The sequence below is a fragment of the Acipenser ruthenus genome, chromosome 1 (assembly GCF_902713425.1).
Source record: "Acipenser ruthenus chromosome 1, fAciRut3.2 maternal haplotype, whole genome shotgun sequence".
Lineage (NCBI taxonomy): Eukaryota > Metazoa > Chordata > Actinopteri > Acipenseriformes > Acipenseridae > Acipenser > Acipenser ruthenus.
In genome coordinates, this window is record NC_081189.1 from 18,427,094 (window position 1) to 18,448,446 (window position 21,353).

The window sequence follows — 21,353 nt, forward strand, 5'->3', positions numbered from 1 at the left end:
TTTTATTACCCTGCTTTTGTTGGAGTAGACATTCTTTGAAGCCTCTCTCTTTCCGGAAATGCAAATTGTGAAATCTGAGATTTCTTTAAAAAAACAAACAAATATATAACAAAAAAGGGGGCAAAGGTTGTTTGATTAGCCATTATGTTTGCATAAAAAAACTGAAATACATCTACAATACTTGTTCTTTATTTTCAGTGCCTGTTTCCAACTTCTATGCAAAGTGACCAGTGCTTCATCATACACTCACATCTGCTGCAGTTTGCTCGGACTGAAGTCTTCACTGTAACCAGTGCCATTGCATAGCAGTGAAGCTATATTAAGAGCTTTATAAAACACATTCAAGCTTTCTACAGTGACTGTAAAATATTAAATTAAAAAATGGATTGTCTCAAACACGTGTAGGAGTGTTCAAATCTAGTTAACAGTTACTGTGTTTTGCTGGAATAATAAAACATAAATAAATAATTGAATACTGAATTTGATCAAAATTAGGGTACAAATAGTGTTAATGACATTCCTGAAGCCCCAAACTGACCGGCGGTTCTGCGCCCGAGGAGTGAGTGCTGGATGGGGCTGGCGAGGCTGCAGAAGATGGGGCTTGGTACCGACTAAAAGAAAAATACACAACAATCATGAATATTATAAAATACAGTTGAATACAATTGAACAGCCTTCACGTTTATTAAAAAAGTACATTAAAAAAGAGCACACTCATTTCTAATCATCAACTAAGTTAAACAGAATTACATCTTCTATTTGATTTACAAGTTTCCTGTTCATGACAGAAATGCATAGCCAGAGCTCAATCTAATCCCATTTTGTTTCCTTCACAAACATGGCTCTGTCATGCTGGGGTAAAAAAATAAAATAATAATAATAATAATAATAATAATAATAATAATAATTACTTTGGCACAGTGAAAAACCTGGCACACAATTCGGTGTTTGGCTGAAGCAAAAGGGTTCGATGCGATTCATCATTTGCCTTGCTGAGCCACGTCCTCCCCTGGGGATTATAAAAAGAAGAACACAAATGATTTGGGTTTATCCAGTGCAAACCTGGTCTCTGGTTGTTCAGCTCTCTTAGACTGGAGTACCAGCTCTTTTCATCCAGAAAGCTTCAGCTCCATATAGCCACTACAAAACGTCTTTCCAAAGGTCATTACAAAGGAGTACAGTAAAGGTCAGCATCATATAGAGTAAGACATTGCTGACTAAAGCCAGGGAAGACGGGTCAATAACTCCATTCACACAGGAGGTCTATAGTTTACTTCATAAAGGGAGATTGTTTTAAAATGGCCATCTATCTTTTGATGGACCCCACATCCAGTCACACAGTTTGTTTAAACAAAGTCAGTCAGCAGCACTTTAACAGTTGATCAGATTTAGTCTTTCCTTGGTTGTTCACTATGTTCATTGGCTGACAGTAGCAACAAGCATCATTTTCTTTTTAGCTATTACTTGCCATGTGGATCACTCAAAAATATCGAAATACCGCTGGTGTTCTTTTAGTGGATTCTGAGTAAATGGAATAGAGTTGGCCAAATGGCACTAAGCCGGTGGCAACATTACAGGCATTTCTCAAACGAAAAAAGTAAAACTTATTTTTTTCACGCTCTGCATCTTGTGCTGCAGCAGGTCCGGAGGGCTCTTCAACATCATCATATATCCACGCATGACCTAGAGATCGATCTGCACCATTTGTTTGTTTGAATTCATTCCTGCTACTTATGCTGCTTTACCATGCTGAAGAACACGTCAACAGCTCTTACCTTTTGATCCAAGCCACAGGTGATTGAAAACTTGGTTTGTCCGGAGTTCTCCTTCATGTAGCCCTCTGTAATGAGCTGCCGTCCCAGAGCCTTCCACCAGGTTTCAGGGATGTTCTTGCCACAGCCGAACAGGGGCATCTTACGGAACCTGTCTGGCAACCGCTGCGAATACTGGAAGAGGTTAAACAGGTTAAACTAAGCTAGGAGTATTAAGAAAGAATCTGCCCAATGAGGGTTAAAATGCTGAACTGTATTTGAGTATTATTTCTATGCATGGTTAACCAATTGAAGGCTGTACTCACAGATCCACGCAGGAAGAGGACCGGGACGGCAGTGCCAAACTTCTCTCCTAGAGCAGTGACCGCAGACATCAGCTGGTAGGCTTCCTTTCCGAAATCCTGCAGGTTAGACTCGGTGTCGTCTGCACTGGGGTCATACAGCAGCCTGAGGAATTCACAGCTTGTAAAAATCAGAGGTCTGAAACATACAATCTTAAAAATCAGGTGGTTTTTTTTTTTTAAATTTATCCACATGGTATATGCACGTGTAATTGTTGCTGCAAGCATACTAGAACAGGTGAATTAAAATTAGGTTCAGATAACAGATCTACAGGATATCAGAGGTGTGTTTTTGCAATCTTGCTTAACTGGGGCCATATAGATGCCAGAGATGTTTAATAGGGCTGAATTGGTTTTGACAGGGTTAAAGTTCTTTCACAAAAATTTCCACTTTTGAGTTAATACCTGGATATGTTGAAGGGTGTTCACAAACAATACCGTGTTATAAAATAAACTGATCCAAAATGAATAAATAAAAATCACAAAAACAGAACACCCACCTGGAGCTGCAATTGTCACAACATTTGTCGGTGCCCATGATGCCCAAGCTGGCTTTTCTTAATTGTTTATCTTCAAAGTGGGACAAGATGATTCTGCAGAAAAGTAAAAGATAAGTTAACAATGGCTGCTATTTAGCAAATAAACAGTTGAGTATAAGTGTAGTAGGATTTCCTCACAGTGCACACAGTGGCACTGAAACATCGCAGATGGACACACCACACAACGGCTACATTTATCAAGGTCAATGCAACACGACTCACTTACGATAAACTGGACATATTTATGTACCATCCAAAACATTGTGCTGTTCCATGGTTCCAATACTTGAACACAGGTAAATTCCATTATGTACACACTTACTTCCTTCTGCATTTGGGCGAGCTGAGGTACTTCTCCATTTTTGCCATCATTTTCATTTTATATCCCCGAAACTTGTCGCTCTTAACACCACTCAGGAGATGCCTATAAACAACAAAATACCAATGTCACATTCACACGTTATATCTTGAGAACTTGGATCATTGATTCTGTAGCATAGGTGTCCGAGACACCTACAGAGTGATGAAAACATGCATGCATTTGTTATGAAATGTCATTCTACTCGTAAGTCCTAAAACTAAAGGTCTCTGTGAACTATTGTTAGTTCACACATCGTCATTTATTTAGTTCATTTTTTCAAGCACTTATCTAACAAGTTTCATCTTTCTCAAGGCAAAGTTGTATTAACTATTAAATGGCTGTAAGAAAGTTACCTGTTCAAAGCCATGTCTCCTGAACCCCAGACTACATGACAAGCACTAGGTAATCCGTCTCTCCCAGCTCTCCCAATTTCCTGGTAGTACGCCTCCATTTCTTTGGGGGCTCCATAGTGGATGACTTTCCGGATGTCTGCCTTGTTTATCCCCATTCCGAAAGCAACTGTAGCCACAACACACTGAAGAAAAAAACATAGGATTCACAAATCTGACACATAGATCCTTTAAAACTATCAATAGTATACAGCAGGAAATCTTGACTGTTGAACTGAATGTTAAATGGGATATGGTGTCTTACCGATACAATCAATTTCAGTATCAATTTCAAAAGGAATTTCTAATGTGTGCTAAGTGCTTGTCTTATATGGCACATTTTGTTCCAAGCAGGTCATGTTTTAACAGATCCCACACATACAGTAGGGCCAAGTACAACATTACAGCACAATCGATAACTTTGTGCCTTATGTGGTCTCTTACCTGAATCTCATCTCTCATAAACTTGTGATGAGTTTCTCTTCTTGGCTTGATACCCATGCCAGCATGGTAGGTGGCACAGTTTATCCCAAGCTTTGACAGTTCAGCAGAGACCTGTTCAGTCACCTTTCTCGAAGGGCAGTAAACAATAGCGGGGCCTTCAAACTCATAATCAAAACTAAGAAAAAAAATATATTATTATTATTTATTTCTTAGCAGACGCCCTTATCCAGGGCGGCTTACAATTGTTACAAGATATCACATTATTTTTTACACTTTTTTACATACAATTACCCATTTATAAACTTGGGTTTTTACTGGAGCAATCTAGGTAAAATACCTTGCTCAAGGGTACAGCTGCAGTGTCCCCCACCTGGGATTCACCCCACAACCCTCAAGTCAGGAGTCCAGAGCCCTAACCACTACTCCACTATCCTTATTAATTCTTACAACTTGAAGTTTTAAATCAGTCTACTGTAACCTATAGTTACATACAGTATAACAGCATGATATACTTTCTATATTAAGAAAAGCAGCTTCATTGTATTGCGATATATGATAACTCTTTGTTGGCAGAGCATGTGACAGGTGTGGTTTAAAGCATGTGAAGGTATTACAGCTGTAGCACTGAAAGCCCTATAAAACCATGTACTGTATTAATGTCCTCCAACATGCTCAATACATACACAGTGACATTAATGTTGGCCAGTGCTTTACACAGCACTGAAATGTAAACTTACGATTTCTTTTTAATAAGAAACTGCTTAAGATCTTGTGTGATGTTTCCACACTTGCGATGGACATCCAGGAACAGGTTGGGTCGATCGAAGCTGGTGCACGTAATCTGTGGGTTATCCAAGTGCAAACTATTCACGATGTCCTGTCGGATCGAAGGGCTTGCTGTAGCAGTTAATGCTACTATAGGGACCTGGTCAATAAACAAAAAGGTTTTATTCAAATTAAAATAAAACAATATACAAATTATATTATAGTACTGTAGTTAGCATGTAACAATTATCACACTGTAAACACCAAGGACTATAACCTTCCAGCAATACACAGTTAAAAATAGAGAATGTTGTAAAGTTAAGATGATGAGCCAGCAGTGGATTGAAACTTGTGAATTTGTGCACTGGTGATGCAATAATAGAACCTGAGCCATCCTGTATGCCTGTGGACAGTGCTCCACTAGAAGTGTGCTCCCACAGGTAAATTACTATGGATAGAATGGATACTATGGATCTTGTTGACCCTAACCCAATTATTTGATCTGGTTTTAAAGTTTCATCTAGGATTTCTTATTTTCCTAGTCTTTGAATTACTTGGAGAGGACAAGTACTGTAATAGTTTGAGAGATATTAAAATATGCCCAGGTGGAATTAAATATAATGCTGAGATCAATAAAATAAAAAATAAAAAACACACACATTAATGCTAGGCATTGTTTTCACTCCTGCTAAAAAAAATAAAAAATAAATCAAGTCTGTTTAAGTTAAGAATATTTAGAAAAGCAGCTGAAATGACCTCATCTAAGGTACTTACATTAGGAAGTACTCTCTTTAATGATCCCAGTTTTCTGTACGCTCCTCGGAAGTCGTGTCCCCATTCAGAGATGCAATGAGCCTCGTCTACTGCTACCAACGTGATGCCTTAAAAACAAAATGCACACTGCACTTCAAAAATACAAACATGCACACCGCACTTCAAAAACACAAAACATGCACACCGCACTTCAAAAACACAAACATGCACACCGCACTTCAAAAACACAAACATGCACACCGCACTTCAAAAACACAAACATGCACACCGCACTTCAAAAACACAAACATGCACACCGCACTTCAAAAACACAAAACATGCACACTGCACTTCAAAAACACAAAACATGCACACTGCACTTCAAAAACACAAAACATGCACACCGCACTTCAAAAACACAAAACATGCACACCGCACTTCAAAAACACAAAACATGCACACCGCACTTCAAAAACACAAACATGCACACCGCACTTCAAAAACACAAAACATGCACACTGCACTTCAAAAACACAAAACATGCACACTGCCCTTCAAAAACACAAAACATGCACACTGCCCTTCAAAAAAACAAAACATGCACACTGCACTTCAAAAACACAAACATGCACACTGCACTTCAAAAACACAAAACATGCACACTGCACTTCAAAAAAACAAAACATGCACACTGCACTTCAAAAAAACAAACATGCACACTGCACTTCAAAAAAACAAAACATGCACACTGCACTTCAAAAAAACAAAACATGCACACTGCACTTCAAAAACACAAACATGCACACTGCACTTCAAAAACACAAACATGCACACTGCCCTTCAAAAATCTAAAGCATTGAAATACAATCTACATACAGAGAAGTGCAAACAGAAATCAGCACAACTCAGCACCAGAACCAAGGGTTGTTATACTGTCTCATTCACTGCAGTTCTAAAAAACTGTCAATTAGTTCAACCTTTTCCATGCTATTATTATTTTGAAGGTATTGGATGTTGTTTTGTATCAGTCATAATACAAAGTAACTATTAAAAAGATTCATTGAATAACCACATATTATCCACATTTTGTTGTAATTTCAAACTTTAGTTCGGCTTTATATACAGTTTATATAGTACAATAAGTGACAAGGTCATCTACATAAAAATCGAAAGAAAAGCTGTGCAAAAACTGCCAATATAGCTCTTCAAATAAAGATATACCCAGCATCCCCCCTTCCAACAATCACTGCACAGTACAGTTCAGCAATTAGTTGGATATATGTAAGAAAGCAACAAGTAGTAAGACTTTAGAAACAGATCTGCCTTCCCTGCCCCTAAGACTCTTATGCAAACACAGAATAAACAGGCATACTAATTCCTATCCAGTAATCCTTCAAGATAAACTGTGGCTACCTACCAATATTCTTATCCAGCTGCTGAAGTAAAGAGGTACCTCCTGAACAGAACTCAGGGGTCATGTACACCACTCGAAAACGACCCCTAAAGCATATACACAACAATCAAATCACAGTTTCCAACAATTACACATGCAAATGTTAAAAAAAATACATTCAAGCGCTCCCGAGCGGCACATTTGGTAAAGGCACTCCGAGTGGAGTGCAGGATGCGCCCTATAGCCTGGAGGTCGTCGGTTCGAGTCCAGGTTATTCTATTGCCGACTGAGGACGGGAGCTCCCAGGGGGCGGCACACAATTGGCCAAGCGCTGCCCGGGGGGTGGTGGGGGGAGCGGCTTAGGTCGGCCAGGGTGTCCTCGGCTCAACGTGCACCAGCAACCCCTGTAGTCTGGCCGGGCGCCTGCAGGCTTGCCTGTAAGCTGCCCAGAGCTGCGTTGTCCTCCGACGCTGTAGCTCTGAGGTGGCTGCACAGTGAGTCTGCAGTGTGAAAAAAAGCAGTCAGCTGACTTTAATACTTACTTACTTAAATAAATCGGTTAAAACATTTTCAGTTTGTGCTGATCCGAGGAAGCAAGCAGGAATGTTAGACATTCTGAAACAAAAATATTTATGCACAATTTATTATGGAATAGAAGAGTTTATTTATTTTTACACAATTCAGTTTCTCTGTCAATTTTGTTAATGCTGACAATTTTGTTAATGCTCTTGTATCAGGAAATCAAATAGATTTTTTTTTTTTTTTTATTACTTTCCTGTTCTGCAGTTCTAAAAAGCTTCCACAAGGTGGAGCCATCAGTTCAAGAAACGTGCTACATCACTTGATGACAGTAAGCCCAACACAATCCAAATGAAAAAACAAATCATTACTATATTAATTTATAAAAGTACAGAATCCCATCTGGAGGTTATTTCACGCATCACTGAAGAGAACAGGTAGACAATACTCAGGACATAGAGAGCAGTCATTAAAATATTATTGTAATTTTTATATAGGTTTTTAAAATGACCTTACAGCAGGGCTCCCAAACTGGGGACCTCTGGCCTACAGAAAATTCCCTCCCAAATGACTGACAGCTGACATAGCAGGGTTCCCCAGGCTGTGTGATCAGTTCATTTACAACAGATTGGAATCCTTTCTGTACTTCTCCAAAGCTAGCTTGCTCTGGACTGCTATCGGCTCTCTTGCTGTTCAAAATTACAGCTATGAAGGACAACACAACACACTCACTGAAGCTGCAGCACTTGGTCCTCCATCAGTGAGATCAGAGGAGAGACGACGATCCCAATTCCACCAGTGTAAACAGGCGGGAACTGAAAACACAAGCTCTTCCCATAACCTGCACACAGAGAAAAAATACTAAAGAGCAATGCAGCGGCCAGATTCAATTGTGCTGTGGATGAGTTGCAAAAATGCATGAGCAGCTTCATATAATTTTAGTAGCTTGCAAAGAGAATTGTTAAGGCCATAATAAAAAAAAAATAACTTGGTTTAGTGTAACAAGTAACTTTCAACCATACCAGAAAATACTGTATTTATTTTGTACCATTTTTTGTTAACAATAAATGAAATAAACAATATACACAGTTTCTCCCAGTACAGTTTACAATACATAAACCCAAACAGGAAAGCACATAGTTTAACACTGCAGACCTGCATATAGATCTAGGTCAGTATAGTAGACTGTTAAACTAATCTTGTGTAGCCCATATATACTGCCACCGGCACAGAACAAGCCACAGGGGTATTTCGACATGACAAAAACAAACTCCATAGGGCGTGCTGCTGAAGCCCATATCACATGGTTAATTATCTTTGAGTGTAAACATCACTTAGTGACATGGTGAATGAGCAGAGACCTCCAGCGTGGATTTACGAGATGCTCATAGCAAATTAACCATGGGGCTAATTATCACTGTTTCCCATGTCATGTTCCATCGGCTAAAGCATGTCAAAGCATGCATAGACATACCCCATGCCAAGCGATGATATACCAGCCCTGTATATCCATTTCAATTCAGTGCGCTCCGGGGGTATGAATATGTTTATAGCAACACAAGTAATACATTGAACTGAAAAACTCTCCGTAGACAATATTTTACATTCAGTTTGAGGCATAGGGACATGTTATTGATTTATACTGAACAGCAGACCTGTTTGTGGCACATACTGTCAGTAGCATATATAACAAGTGGGGATTCAAGGATGGGAAAACATCAATATACTTTTGTAACATGGTATACTCCATTTTCTCCCCATGAAGCACTAAAGTGAATGTGTCAATTAACTAGGAAATTGAACTCACCAGTTGCCATGACAACTACGTTATCTCTCCTCTCCTGCAGAACGGAGTACACCACTTTCCACTGTACCCTTGGAGAAAACAAAAACGAGTGATGTAATACATAGGGTTAGAATGCTTAGACAACAGTATTATACATGATGTTCAAGGTATCATTCTAAAATAATTCAAAGAAAGGGTTTTCCTTTCACCACCCAACAATTCCTTTAAATGGCTCTCCATTTCTACGAGCCTGAAATATGCACAGACTTCTCTTGAATATTGATGGTTTGTCTAGATGGGGGTTATCAATGAAGAGGAGGACAGGGCCTTAGGAACTGAACCAGCTGGAACAGTAAGTCAAAGGTTGATAATTAGGCACTTACGGCTTAAAATTGGAATGACCAAAATACATCTTAAGGCATTTAATCTGTCTTGAGTTAGGTTCTGGAATGGAAGAATCTAGAAAAGAAAAAGCATATAGACTGAATCGACTTATCAATAATACCAGCAACATACATTTCCAATTTTTTGAAACAGAACATTTAAAAAAATGTTTGTCCACCACCCTCCCCCCAAACATACCATTTTATTTTAAAACGCTACCATAAAATCGTTACAATCATAAATCTAAAGCAAAAAATATACAAATTTGACCAATGAACATTAATCTAGCATTTTCAGTTTGGAGGGACACAAATACTGTATATCAAACTAACTGACACAAATGTAGAATTACCCCACTCATCTTCCTCTTCCTCAATTCCTTCGTCCTCCTCTTCCTCCGCTGGTGTCACAGTCTGCATACTGGTCTTGTTGCCAGGGTCACTAGTCTCGCCTCTATTCAAGCTGTCTACATCATCTAGGTACTGGAAAAAGACGAAATAGAGTCATTTAGAGGAAGGCCTCTAACCTATTTCCGTTACAGAGGTGGTTTTAGAAAGGACCATGAGGGATGTGTCATCAATTTCTGTCCCCCTCTGAAATTGGCAGAATCTCTATACAAAATTACATTTACAAACTCACAGCTGCCACGGTTGCAGAGGAGCAGAAATTACAGTTGCACACTCTAAAACCACCTGACTTCAGAAATTCAGCTTAGGAGTATTTTAAGAAGCAGATACAATCACTGAAAAATGACATTAGTTAGTATGTCTGGTGAGTAATGATCCAAGAAGAAACAGCAATAGAGAAAACAAATAATGAAATTAAACATTCAGGAAATATAGATGGTATCAAGTAACCCATAAATAAAAGGCATGGAAATAAGAATCCTATTGCAGAGCAGTTTCACCCATTCCAGGTTTTAATATGCGCTCGATTAGCCCCAGTGTATAACAAGCTCAGGAGCTTATTATTAAACTCCTAGTAAAACCAGGAATGGATCAAACTTATGCAGTGGGAGTCTTATTTCCATCCCTGAATAATGCCACACAGAGATGATAATATGTATCTGTGTGCCGTAGCCCTTATTCATATCACAGTTCTCACTCTTCCACATGGCCTCAAATTCAACAGTTAAAGAAAATGTCATTCTGCAAAGACTAGTTGTTGGCAGTTTAACCGCCTAGCGTATGTGTGTTTGTGTAGGCTCTCTCTCTCTCTCTCTCTCTAGAAGCAAGTTTCTATGAAAATAAGTCTTGTCAGGGTGCTCGAAAAATAAAAAAACATGTGTAAAAACCTTCAGCATTTCACTTTCCAGCTCTTCATCACTTTCCACAACATAGGACAGATCAGCTCCTTCATCCACTACACTTTGATTCTGAAAAAACAAAACAAATAGTAATTGTAATGAGGAACCTTTCACAGCAGTGTCACTATTACACTTACAGACCTATAACTCTACAGTATACTGCTTTACTGATAATAAACATGTTTAATTAATCAGCTATATCTGTGACCAACCTTTATTAAGTCCATTGTGATGTTAATTGAAAAGAGGAAAAGTGGCTCAGATAAGTGCCCCATTGTGATGTCACCATTTCAAATTCACATTGCAGTTGAAGTGAATTCTGAGAAGTGCTTCAGGTATGATTTTTTATGATCAGATGAGAAAAAAAGAACAGTAGAAAGTGCATTTGGTACAGCTGCTCTCATGAATGGGGTTTCTTTGTGGTATGTAGTGGCATACAGCTGGCAAACACACACTATGATTGGCTGAAAGATCCTCAGCAGTCTAAAATTAATCAGTCCAGATCCTAACAGATATTCCTAGAAATCAGACCTTGGTTTAATAGGCATAATTTAAGCAATCAAATACATGGTCTCCCTAACACATTGTAGTTATCCTAACTCATAACCAAAGCCCTTCATGTTTAGCCTATAGATTTTTATTAAACTTTCTATAGAAATATAAAAAAATCCACGTTACATTTATTTACAGAATGAATGTGTTTCAGTGCAATATGCCTGTTTCATGTACTGCATTTTTTTTTTTTTTTTTAAATCAACTTTACATAGTCATTCCAGGGATTTATAAAACTAATTAATTAACCCTCTGTACTGTACCCAACTCAAAAGGTAACTCCTCAATGGAATGCTTCCATACCTTGATTGCTAGCACAGCATTGTCCTCCAAATCCTCTTCCTTGGCTTGTTCCTCCAACATCTGAAGATCAGTGATGTCCAATGACATCATGCATTCTCTCTCTGCATTTTGTTTAGGCATTGGGTGAGAATCACCAAGCTTCTGCTTGGATTTAGCAGATTCAGCGCCACCAGCAGCATTGCTGAAGAGATCCACTCCTGAATTGTTGAAGTCTTGGCCTCCAGATATCCTCTGTTTTATGTAATCCATCTGGACAGAGCAGGGACTGTGTTCTTCAGCTGCAGGTTCCATCACCAGTTCAGGATCAAGTTCATCTTCCACTCGAGCCTGAGTTTTGGAGGTGCTCCCCAGCAGCAAGCTTCTCAAAGCACCCAGGCTCAAAGACACGTCGTCTAACAGACCTGCAGCTCTGTAATGATCGACAAAGCGTTTCAAAGAACAACTGATCCGGCCAAGTTAATAACACAATCATCTGTGCGCATAAAGAAGTCTGCATTCTACAGAAACACAAAAATAGCTTCCTTAGACTCACATATATCTCAACAAATTACAATTTTAATCATGCACGAAATATCAGGTGCTATTCTCTATAATAAACACATGTATGCGCTTCAGGTATGAACACGTGCCTATATCGCAAAATGCTACAGTACTTTACATAGTTATAACAGAGTTAGTTATGAAATGTGTTTTACCCTCTGCTGTCACTGACTGTATCTGGAACCTGACTTAATAAATCCTGGACTTCACTGGACACACGTTGAAGTTTTTCTTTTATATCCAGCTGCAAAACTGTCTCTCCTGTAAAGAGGGGCAACAGTCAAATTCAAAACCTGTTTACAAACTGCTCCTTTAGCTTTAATATTTGGATGACCAGATTTCCAAAACTCAAAACCAGGACAAAGATTAAAAATGCTTATTTGAATATAGCTGTTGTGCTTTTATCACTATTACCATTTTCACATTTAAGTAATAACAATAAAAAAAAACTAAAAAAACACAACACATCATCAACCACTGCACCTTCCCTTTCCAATTCGTGGCCACGTTTAGCTTGATGTTCTAGTATATGTAACCTAGAAGAAAAATATTCTGGAACCATTAATATGAGTGCGGATTGTTGGCATAAACAACGCAAGGAGTTATACCTGAAACGTAACAGGGCACTTTTAAACAATATAAAAACAAAACATTTACCTGAAACAAACCTGGCCCATCAAAAAAAAAAGTTACTATGGAACCCATCATGAAGAAACTGCTGATTATTGCAATATCCTCTTCTCTTGGCACACCCTACTCCTGGCACCTGCAATTCCCTCCTAATTGAAGGGGACCCCCACCCCCTTGTAGCTTGAACTTCGCACATGGTCATAAAGGGTAGATTGTGAAAAAACAAAGAAAAATTAAACTCACCCAACTGAGTATCCTTACTTTCAAGCTTCTGATAGATTAGAAGTCCAGCCTTCAGAATAAACACATGAAAGACCATCAATCACTTGTCACAGCTCAGATCTATCACTGATGCAACTAACACACTGCTTACTTAATGCAATAGTATTTATAGCATATTCCAATTTGATCCACACTTAATCTTAACAATATGAATTACAAGGGTCGCTTTTGAAAAGTCTGATTAGCTGGTGCTGTGTGTTTATTATTTGTATTACTTTTGAGACGCTTACATAGGCATCAGTGGCTGCGTACTTCATCTGGTCCTCAGTGAGTGTGAAGTTGGCCCAGTTGCTGCAGCGCACCGACTTCTCCTTTAACAGCTGCTTCTTGAACAGCTGTTTCACCAGACCATCAAGACTCCACTTCTCTGTGCATTTCAGCTGTAAATAATAATAATAATAATAATAATAATAATAATAATAATAATAACACTGTGTAACAAATTTTTTTTTTTTTTTGGTTCCTGGGTAGTAAGTGTTATTTCCTAATTGCTTATGCCTCAAAAGTATAGAAAATGGCTATTATTCCCCACAAACTTTGCTTTTGTGACCAGGACAATGATATTTTGAAATTTACCTATTTTCCAGAACATTCCAGATAGATTCAGTGCTGAGTAAACTTGGAGTAACTTCTAGAACTTTCTAGAACTTTCCAGTAATATAAATAGTAGTATAAATACAGGGGCCTTAAGCCCACCAGTTCAGTTTAGTTCCAGCTGCCTAAGTGGATACATATCTGCATTTTTCTGAGATGGCATCAAGGTCATAGGAGACTTCAAAATGGTGGCATTCCTGATGGGTCTCCAAGGCGGTTTTACCAAGTTTCCCTGCTATCTTTGCCTTTGGGACAGCAGGGACACCAAGGCGCACTACCACAGGCGGGACTGGCCACAGCGGACCGAGTTCTCTGTGGGGAGGAACAACGTCAAGTGGGAGCCACTGGTGGACCCCCGGAAGGTGCTGATTCCACCACTGCACATCAAATTGGGCCTTATGAAACAATTTGTCAGAGCTCTAGATAAGGAGTCGGCAGCCTTCAAGTACCTTCAAGACTTCTTCCCTAAGCTGTCTGAGGCAAAGGTCAAAACCGGTGTCTTCGTCGGACCACAGATAAAGAAGATCCTGGAGTGCAATGAATTCCCCAAGAAGCTAAGGAGAAAGCGGCTTGGAACAGCTTTGTCGCAGTGGTTCGGGGCTTCCTGGGCAATCACAAGGCCGAAAACTATGTGGAGCTGGTTGAGACTCTGGTGAAGAACTACGGCACAATGGGCTGTAGGATGTCCCTCAAAGTCCATATCCTTGATGCTCATCTTGATAAATTTAAGGAGAACATGGGAGCGTACTCGGAGGAGCAAGGCGAGCGCTTCCACCAGGATATACTGGACTTTGAACGCCGCTACCAAGGACAGTATAACGAGAACATGATGGGAGACTACATTTGGGGGCTGATTCGTGAAAGTGATTTACAGTATAATCGTAAATCTCGAAAAACTACTCACTTCTAAATCTTTTGTAGTCATTTTTGTATTACTTTAGAATAAATACATGTTAATTTGGACTCATATGTTGTTTTTTTCTGACTTTATGTGAACAAAAAGACACAAATTCGCCCGTTTTCTCATTGGAAATAGGTAAATTTCAAAATATCACTGTCCTGGTCACAAAAGCAAAGTTTGTGGGGAATAATAGCCATTTTCTATACTTTTGAGGCATAAGCAATTAGGAAATAACACTTACTACCCAGGAACAAAAATTGTGTTACATAGTGTAATTAATAATAATAATAATAATAATAATAATAATAATAATAATAATAATAGTTGTGTAATAACCCATCATTTAAAAGCATTCATCTCACAGGAATACACACTCACAAGTACCTAATTGTTTCGCTGTTGGCCTTCTTTTTTACACACAGACAGATCCTTGATATGATCCCACAATATGACACTTCATTAACTTGTGCTTAATAATGCCCTCAGCAAGTGGTTTTCCAGATATACTTGCGATAATGTTTTAATGCTAATTAGTGAAACATTGAAATAATGAAATGTAAACCGCTGACTTACCTTCTCATTAGCGATATGAGTCAGCTCCACAAAGCCGCTCAGTTTAATATCACAGTCACTCATAAGCTTCCACCTGTCTCCCTCTATTCCAACTCCCACCTTCTTGATTGTTTCATCCTCTAGTAAACGTTTCAGACCAGATGGAAACCCTGAAACGTTACAACACTGAACACTCATTTCCTAAACTGATTTATGAATATCATTAACTTCTTAAATGTGTCCCCTTTCATTGAGATTTCAGCATTACACTATTGTTTGTAAGATGCAAAACAGCAACTAAAAAATGTTACCATTTAAAATTATTATTACTATTATTAGGCTTCCAAGCCCATTTCAGCATTGCTCTAGTTGCATATATTGAGCATAAAATGAACACCGTTGAACAAAAACTCTTGAAACTTCAGAGTAGTGGAGGCCTATGGGAATTAATGTATGCTCAATTAAAAAAAATACCTTGATCTTTGACCTCTCCTTAAGGTCAAATGTAAAACTAGCTTATACCCGCAAATAATGTCATGGTTACTATAGAACCCATATATGCTTTATTCAAAAATTACTTTGATTGTGACATTTGACCTCTCCTTAAGGTCAAATGTGTTGTTACTATTAATGTCAAGTTTGTTCATAAAAAAAAAGGCCTATGTCTACAACTGACTGTATGGCAACCAATGGATGGCAACCAATCAAAATGCTTACATTTCATAACTCCTTGGAAGCCGTCAAGTTGCTTGCAATTTCTAGTTACTATTATTATTATTATTATTATTATTATTCTCAGATGCCTAGTCACAGACTATTGTTTTCAATCATTTACAAAATAAACTCCACAAGACAGGAGATGAAGAATATTGATACATTTAAATTTCAATTGCTAACCTGAGACTACTTCTTACTCCTTTCAATGTCTTATAAAGTGTTTTTAAAAGGCAGTTAAACTGTGTTGGGACTCAATAGCACATCATATTGAAGATGAAAAGCAAACACATAACTCATGATTTTAATAATCAGCTACAACAATTTTGGCTTCAGACAGCACTGATGGAATGAAGCTTGTAGTAGATAGACAATGTTCTTTTTATACATATTTTTTAGATATAGAAAACAGCTGCTGTGATGGATTCATTTAAGTAAAAAATCAATAAATCCTCTTTGACTTGTCACAGCTTGTTTCCAAGAGTCTATTTCATACAATACAGGGATGGGAATACAACTCCTATTGGATAGCAGTTTCATCGATTCCAGGTTTTACTACTTGATTAGCCACAGTGTATAGGTACAGTAACAAGCTCAGATGTGTCTTCTTAAACTCCTAGTAAAACCAGGAATGGATCAAAACTTCTATGCAATGGGATTCTTATTCCCATCCCTGCAATCACACCAACCTGACATGGAAGACAGGTGGAAGAGGTAACACTTCTTCTCTGATGGGCACAGCTGGAGGAGGGCTACCTTTCCAGCTTTTCCATTGGTGAACGGCGGCCATTCTATATCAAACCCTACTGGGGAGCCCGCTGCAAGAGTATCCCTAAATAAAAAAGAAAAAAGGAATCCAATAAAAACAAGCAAAATGTTTTGACATTAAAATGACCATTTTACATAGCCACACTATTATCACATAGAACACGAACATTTATTATTACAAGTACTCGTTATTGTACATGGTGTGGCCATGTGTCCACGCATGTGTTTGAAATGTCTCTGCGTTACGTCGTCCTCTTTACTTCATTAGTATTAAAAATCTATTAAAATCAAATACACGTTTATTATACCATGTGTCTTATCTAGAAAATGTGACTCCTTACAACCTTATACGAGGCAGGTAATGTATTGTGACCTGTAACATTATACCCCTACATTCTACCTCAATAATTGTAGCTCACCTCAAATCCTCTGACAGAAAAGAACAGTCACCAGATTCATAGCTATAAACAACAGAGCCTGGGAACTCCAGATATGGAAGGTTATCTTCCAAAACATTCTTCTTGTGAGATCTTGGGGGAGCCTGTCAAATTGGGTACATAAAAATGTGCATGGTATGAAATAAAATTAATTAATTAATTAAATAAATAAATAAATAAATAAATAAATAAATAAATAAAGTTGAGATATTGATTTGGTACTGCATTGGATTGCCAGAGGTGCACCACGTGATTGATTGATTGATTGATTGATTGATTGACTGTCATATTTACCTTGGCTTGCTTTGCAAGTTCCTCATAAGCTTCTGAGGACATCCATTCTGGCAGTTTTCTATCAGCCATTTTTTTTTTTTTTTTTAAAGGCTTGTTACGCTCTAAAAGATAGACAACATCAGGGAGATATTCATTAATCGCAATGTATTGGATTTACAGCATAACAATTACGAAATGCAAGTAATAATTGTCTTCATCAGCTAAAACGCTGAATAAATAAAGGCAAAAGATACAGAAGTTATAGAACATATTTAATTTGAATTTGAATAAATCGCCAAGATGATTAAGTTTGTAACACAAAGTTATATTACCACCCACAGCTATACTTAATCTACTCCAAACGATAACTTCAACCGGGCCCGCTCTTTGTTTTTAGAGAATATCATGATACGATTTATCTGACATATCACAACTAAGTTTACATCAGTTGCTTGTTTCGAAAACAAAACGTTGATGTTTTGTAGGGACTGTAATAAATAACTAATAATTAACCGTTCCTATTGCTAGGTGTTGCGACCGTGCAGCAGATGCATAAAACCACACACAAACACGCTTCTACACAATCTCAATGATTTTAAACGTACAGTATCTAATTTAAGCATAATGTGAATATGTAGGTTTTTTCGCTTAGTTTGATTATGTAGTGGTTTCTTTGTCGCCACTCTCCTGATCGCAGTGTGCGGATCCTTTTCGACTTCTGCTACTACATGTATTTGGGGATCTACGCACCTGGTTTCGTTTTTAAATCGCAGTAAGAACTTTATTCAAGACTCCCTTTAAATAAAACATACCTACCTGAAGACGCGATGTAATCAACGCTCAAACATATTTAAAAAGGGAGAATAGAATTCAGTTGGCAAAACCCGTGAGAAAAGAAAATAAATAATTTGCTCGCTGTTGCTGCTAGTGGTTTATTTATTAAATTGTTCCTGCCATGAACTCCCGCCATATGAGAAGAAATGTTGTGGATTTTAGTCAAACCCCTTCCGCTTGTTATGGTCGCATTCCTAAAACGTCACTGTGTCCCTGCTGCCTGGCAGATTACAGGGATATTACAGAATAAAAAAGAAAATGGGTCTAAAAAATTAAAGAAATAAAAAAAACGTTGTGCTCCTGTCTTCGGGTATAGAAATCACTGTATACTTTTTCTATAACTCTTTTTCTTTTTTTTTTTTAAACAGTCGCGTCTGAAAAGCAGCGCCCTCTAAAGACCTCCCGCATTGGTACTTTTTCTCTTCCTGTTTTGCCGGGTTACCAAGCGGGCGGAGAAAAGTGACAGTGACAGGGGGAAGGCAAAGGAAAAGGGAAAGGTTGGCAGTCATTTGTGAAAGCAAACGATTTACCTGATCGCCAGTAGTATAAGGAAAGACAACATATGACAAAGGCCTATAAAAAAAATTCACTTGTCGTAAACGTTTTTTGTTTTTTTTTGCTTGTTAATACATAAGTAATGGGGAGGCTAGCGGTGGTGCTGCTAAACTGTGGAAAAAATTGAATAATCATGGCTGATGGTAGCACCAGAGGGATGGAGAGAGGGAGAGGAAGGACTACGGCAGACTCTGGCTTGAGAACCCTTTACCCTCAGCAGTATTATCCTGCAGCGCAGGGCATAGAGATACAGGAACTCGCGTCCAAGCGAGTCGATATCCAAAAGAAGAGGTTTTATCTGGATGTGAAGCAAAGCGCCAGGGGGCGTTTTCTGAAAATAGCAGAGGTCTGGATAGGCAGAGGAAGACACGACAATATCAGAAAGAGCAAACTGACGCTCTCCATGTCCATGGCTCCTGACTTGAGGTACTGCCTGGGAGATTTCATCGAGTATTATGCCCACATTGGGCTAAGAGGCGCCCAGGGGCAGAGGCAGGATGAGCATGGCAACAGCCAGGGTCACCATCACCCGGACGCAAGGAGAAGACAGCAACCTCTCCACACAGCTTCCTCCCCCACTGGCTCTGAAGAGCCCTCTCACAGTGTCCTAAAGAGTGACTTGATTGAGAGAGACAACAGGAAGTACTACCTGGACTTGAAGGAGAATCAGCGCGGCAGGTTCCTCCGGATCAGGCAGACGGTGAGCAGAGGGCATGGGACTATGGGATACTACGGACAGGGCATAGAGCAGACCATCGTCCTGCCAGCACAAGGGCTGATCGAATTTAGGGATGCCCTGTCCCAGCTGATTGAGGACTATGGGGAGGAAGACACAGACAACCACAGCCGAGGAAAAAACCACGAAGAGGTTCAGGAGCTTCCAGAGGGGGTCTCGTTCAGGGTGGACAACAAGAGGTTTTATTTTGACGTGGGCTCCAACAGGTATGGCGTTTTCTTAAAGATAAGTGAGGTGAGGCAGCCCTACCGGAACACAATCACTGTCCCCTTGAAGGCCTGGTCCAGGTTCGGCGATAACTTCACCAGGTACGAAGAGGAGATGAGAAGGATCTTCAACTGCCAGAAGGAGAAGAGGACAGACCCCCGAAGAGACAGTGGGGAAGAACAGGATGATTGACCATGGCTTACAATGTGGTAATGGGTAACCCATCAACAAAAACAACAACCCAAATGAGCTTACATACAAAAACAAAAAGCTAGCTGTGACAATAACATAGTTTATATATCTCGTTTTCTAATACTGTACCTCTAAAATACTGTACTGTATGACTCTCGTCAACTAGCACTTTGAAATGAGTTAACTGTTGTCCCTCAGTTTTTTCATGAACTTCTTGCACCATCATCAAGCGTGAAACAACAGCAAAAAAGCTAATTTTGCAGGAAGCAGGAAATTAGTGACTATTGAACAATTGGTTTTAGCACAAATAATAATAATAATAATAATAATAATAATAATAATAATAATAATACCTTATTGTGGTATTTACATTAAGGTTTGTTGCAAATTTTCTGATACTTTTAAAGGAGATTGTTTGGTGTTGGCTCCCTGACCGAACACAGCAGTGGAATAAATACAGGGTGATACATTACAAAAGTATCCTCTATATGCTAAAGGGGTCAACACCATCCCCACCTATCACTCAAGTTAACTAGAAACAGCTCAAGCTGGCAGTAGCCATTTACAGTTTTACTGCAATTTGAACTGCCGCATAAGGATAATTGGTCAAGAAATGTTTGGAGACACATGAGAGATGGAAAGTAGGATACCTTTTATTGAATTGGCAAAACAAAAAAGTGTACAAGCTACAGTTGCAGGCCCTGGGGAAGGTCCAAAATCATCCCATTCATCTCAGACTGAATATCGGGTCTCTATTCAGGCATTTAACTAATTGCTTTCCACAAATATTAATAAAAATGCATTTGTTTGCAGTGAAAGCAGCATGATGTCCTGTAGGGTTCTAAATGTTTGGTTTTTGGTTGTTCTGTAATCCGTTATGAAGGGTGATTTCTGCTGGTGTTGTTTTAGGTCATTGTTTACTACAGAGTGACACCTGCACGATGATTGTGCTTTACTGTAGCTCCAGGGAGCATTCTCCAATGTTTTAATCTAAAAGGTGATTAGCGCTGCTATACTGATTTCAAGTGCGCAGTGCGGGATTGAAAAACACATTAAAAAAGTATCCTCCCAAGCCACTCATTTCTAACATAAAGTCTTTGTATAACAAGATAGAAAATGTTGTACACAAACAGGGCAGTTTTTTTCATTGGAGCATGACATGGTTAACCACCACCTTTCTATGTATTGAAAATGTATAATGGATGTGCTTAATAGCTCTCAGATCTTTACACCAAAATATGTGCTCTTATATATATATATATATATATATATATATATATATATATATATATATATATATATATATATACACAGGATGTACACAAAGGGATTTTGTAATCATTTAAACCTTTTGTGTACATCCAAAAAAAAAAAAAAGCGTGTATATGATATATTATACACTGTGTAGTGGTGCAGTATTTTAGTATTTTAGTATTTTAGTTTACCTCTTAGGGTAAATGATTTACCTCACGTGATTTTAAGCAAGCTATGAAGTTTTTCTTTATGCCAAGAGCAATATGATATGGGATTC

General features: G+C 38.6%; 2 protein-coding genes across 3 annotated transcripts in view; one reads left to right on the plus strand and one right to left on the minus strand.

Annotated features, from left to right (window-relative positions):
• The window catches only part of LOC117962576 (bifunctional 3'-5' exonuclease/ATP-dependent helicase WRN-like), a 29,351-nt gene extending 10,990 nt beyond the window's left edge, over positions 1-18,361 (minus strand). The window contains exons 1-27 of one of the 2 annotated variants that reach the window (XM_059012955.1): positions 18,115-18,361; positions 17,320-17,420; positions 17,008-17,129; positions 16,510-16,652; positions 15,128-15,276; positions 13,290-13,439; positions 13,021-13,069; positions 12,303-12,408; positions 11,608-12,016; positions 10,741-10,821; positions 9,799-9,928; positions 9,446-9,521; positions 9,084-9,151; positions 8,009-8,117; positions 7,304-7,372; positions 6,782-6,864; positions 5,386-5,492; positions 4,584-4,771; positions 3,847-4,021; positions 3,367-3,548; positions 2,975-3,076; positions 2,614-2,706; positions 2,078-2,252; positions 1,776-1,946; positions 912-1,009; positions 539-611; positions 10-83 (exon numbers count right to left, since the gene is read on the minus strand). In XM_059012955.1, the coding sequence (XP_058868938.1) occupies positions 10-83; positions 539-611; positions 912-1,009; positions 1,776-1,946; positions 2,078-2,252; positions 2,614-2,706; positions 2,975-3,076; positions 3,367-3,548; positions 3,847-4,021; positions 4,584-4,771; positions 5,386-5,492; positions 6,782-6,864; positions 7,304-7,372; positions 8,009-8,117; positions 9,084-9,151; positions 9,446-9,521; positions 9,799-9,928; positions 10,741-10,821; positions 11,608-12,016; positions 12,303-12,408; positions 13,021-13,069; positions 13,290-13,439; positions 15,128-15,276; positions 16,510-16,652; positions 17,008-17,129; positions 17,320-17,388 (3,251 nt within the window). In that variant the 5' untranslated portion in view covers positions 17,389-17,420; positions 18,115-18,361. The remainder of the gene's footprint in view (positions 1-9; positions 84-538; positions 612-911; positions 1,010-1,775; positions 1,947-2,077; positions 2,253-2,613; positions 2,707-2,974; positions 3,077-3,366; positions 3,549-3,846; positions 4,022-4,583; positions 4,772-5,385; positions 5,493-6,781; positions 6,865-7,303; positions 7,373-8,008; positions 8,118-9,083; positions 9,152-9,445; positions 9,522-9,798; positions 9,929-10,740; positions 10,822-11,607; positions 12,017-12,302; positions 12,409-13,020; positions 13,070-13,289; positions 13,440-15,127; positions 15,277-16,509; positions 16,653-17,007; positions 17,130-17,319; positions 17,421-18,114) is intronic. The other variant, XM_059012959.1, reaches the window with a different exon arrangement.
• A 146-nt stretch (positions 18,362-18,507) lies between these two features.
• Positions 18,508-21,061, plus strand: LOC131720065 (purine-rich element-binding protein gamma-like). Its single transcript, XM_059012970.1, has one exon. It carries the CDS (start codon positions 18,821-18,823, stop codon positions 19,820-19,822), a length of 1,002 nt encoding a protein of 333 aa, XP_058868953.1. The 5' UTR covers positions 18,508-18,820; the 3' UTR covers positions 19,823-21,061.
• The last annotated feature ends 292 nt before the right edge of the window (positions 21,062-21,353 follow it).

What these genes read in the sequence shown, in the direction of transcription:
- LOC131720065 (XM_059012970.1), top strand. Translation starts at nt 18,821, where the DNA reads ATGGCTGATGGTAGCACCAGAGGGATGGAGAGAGGGAGAGGAAGGACT.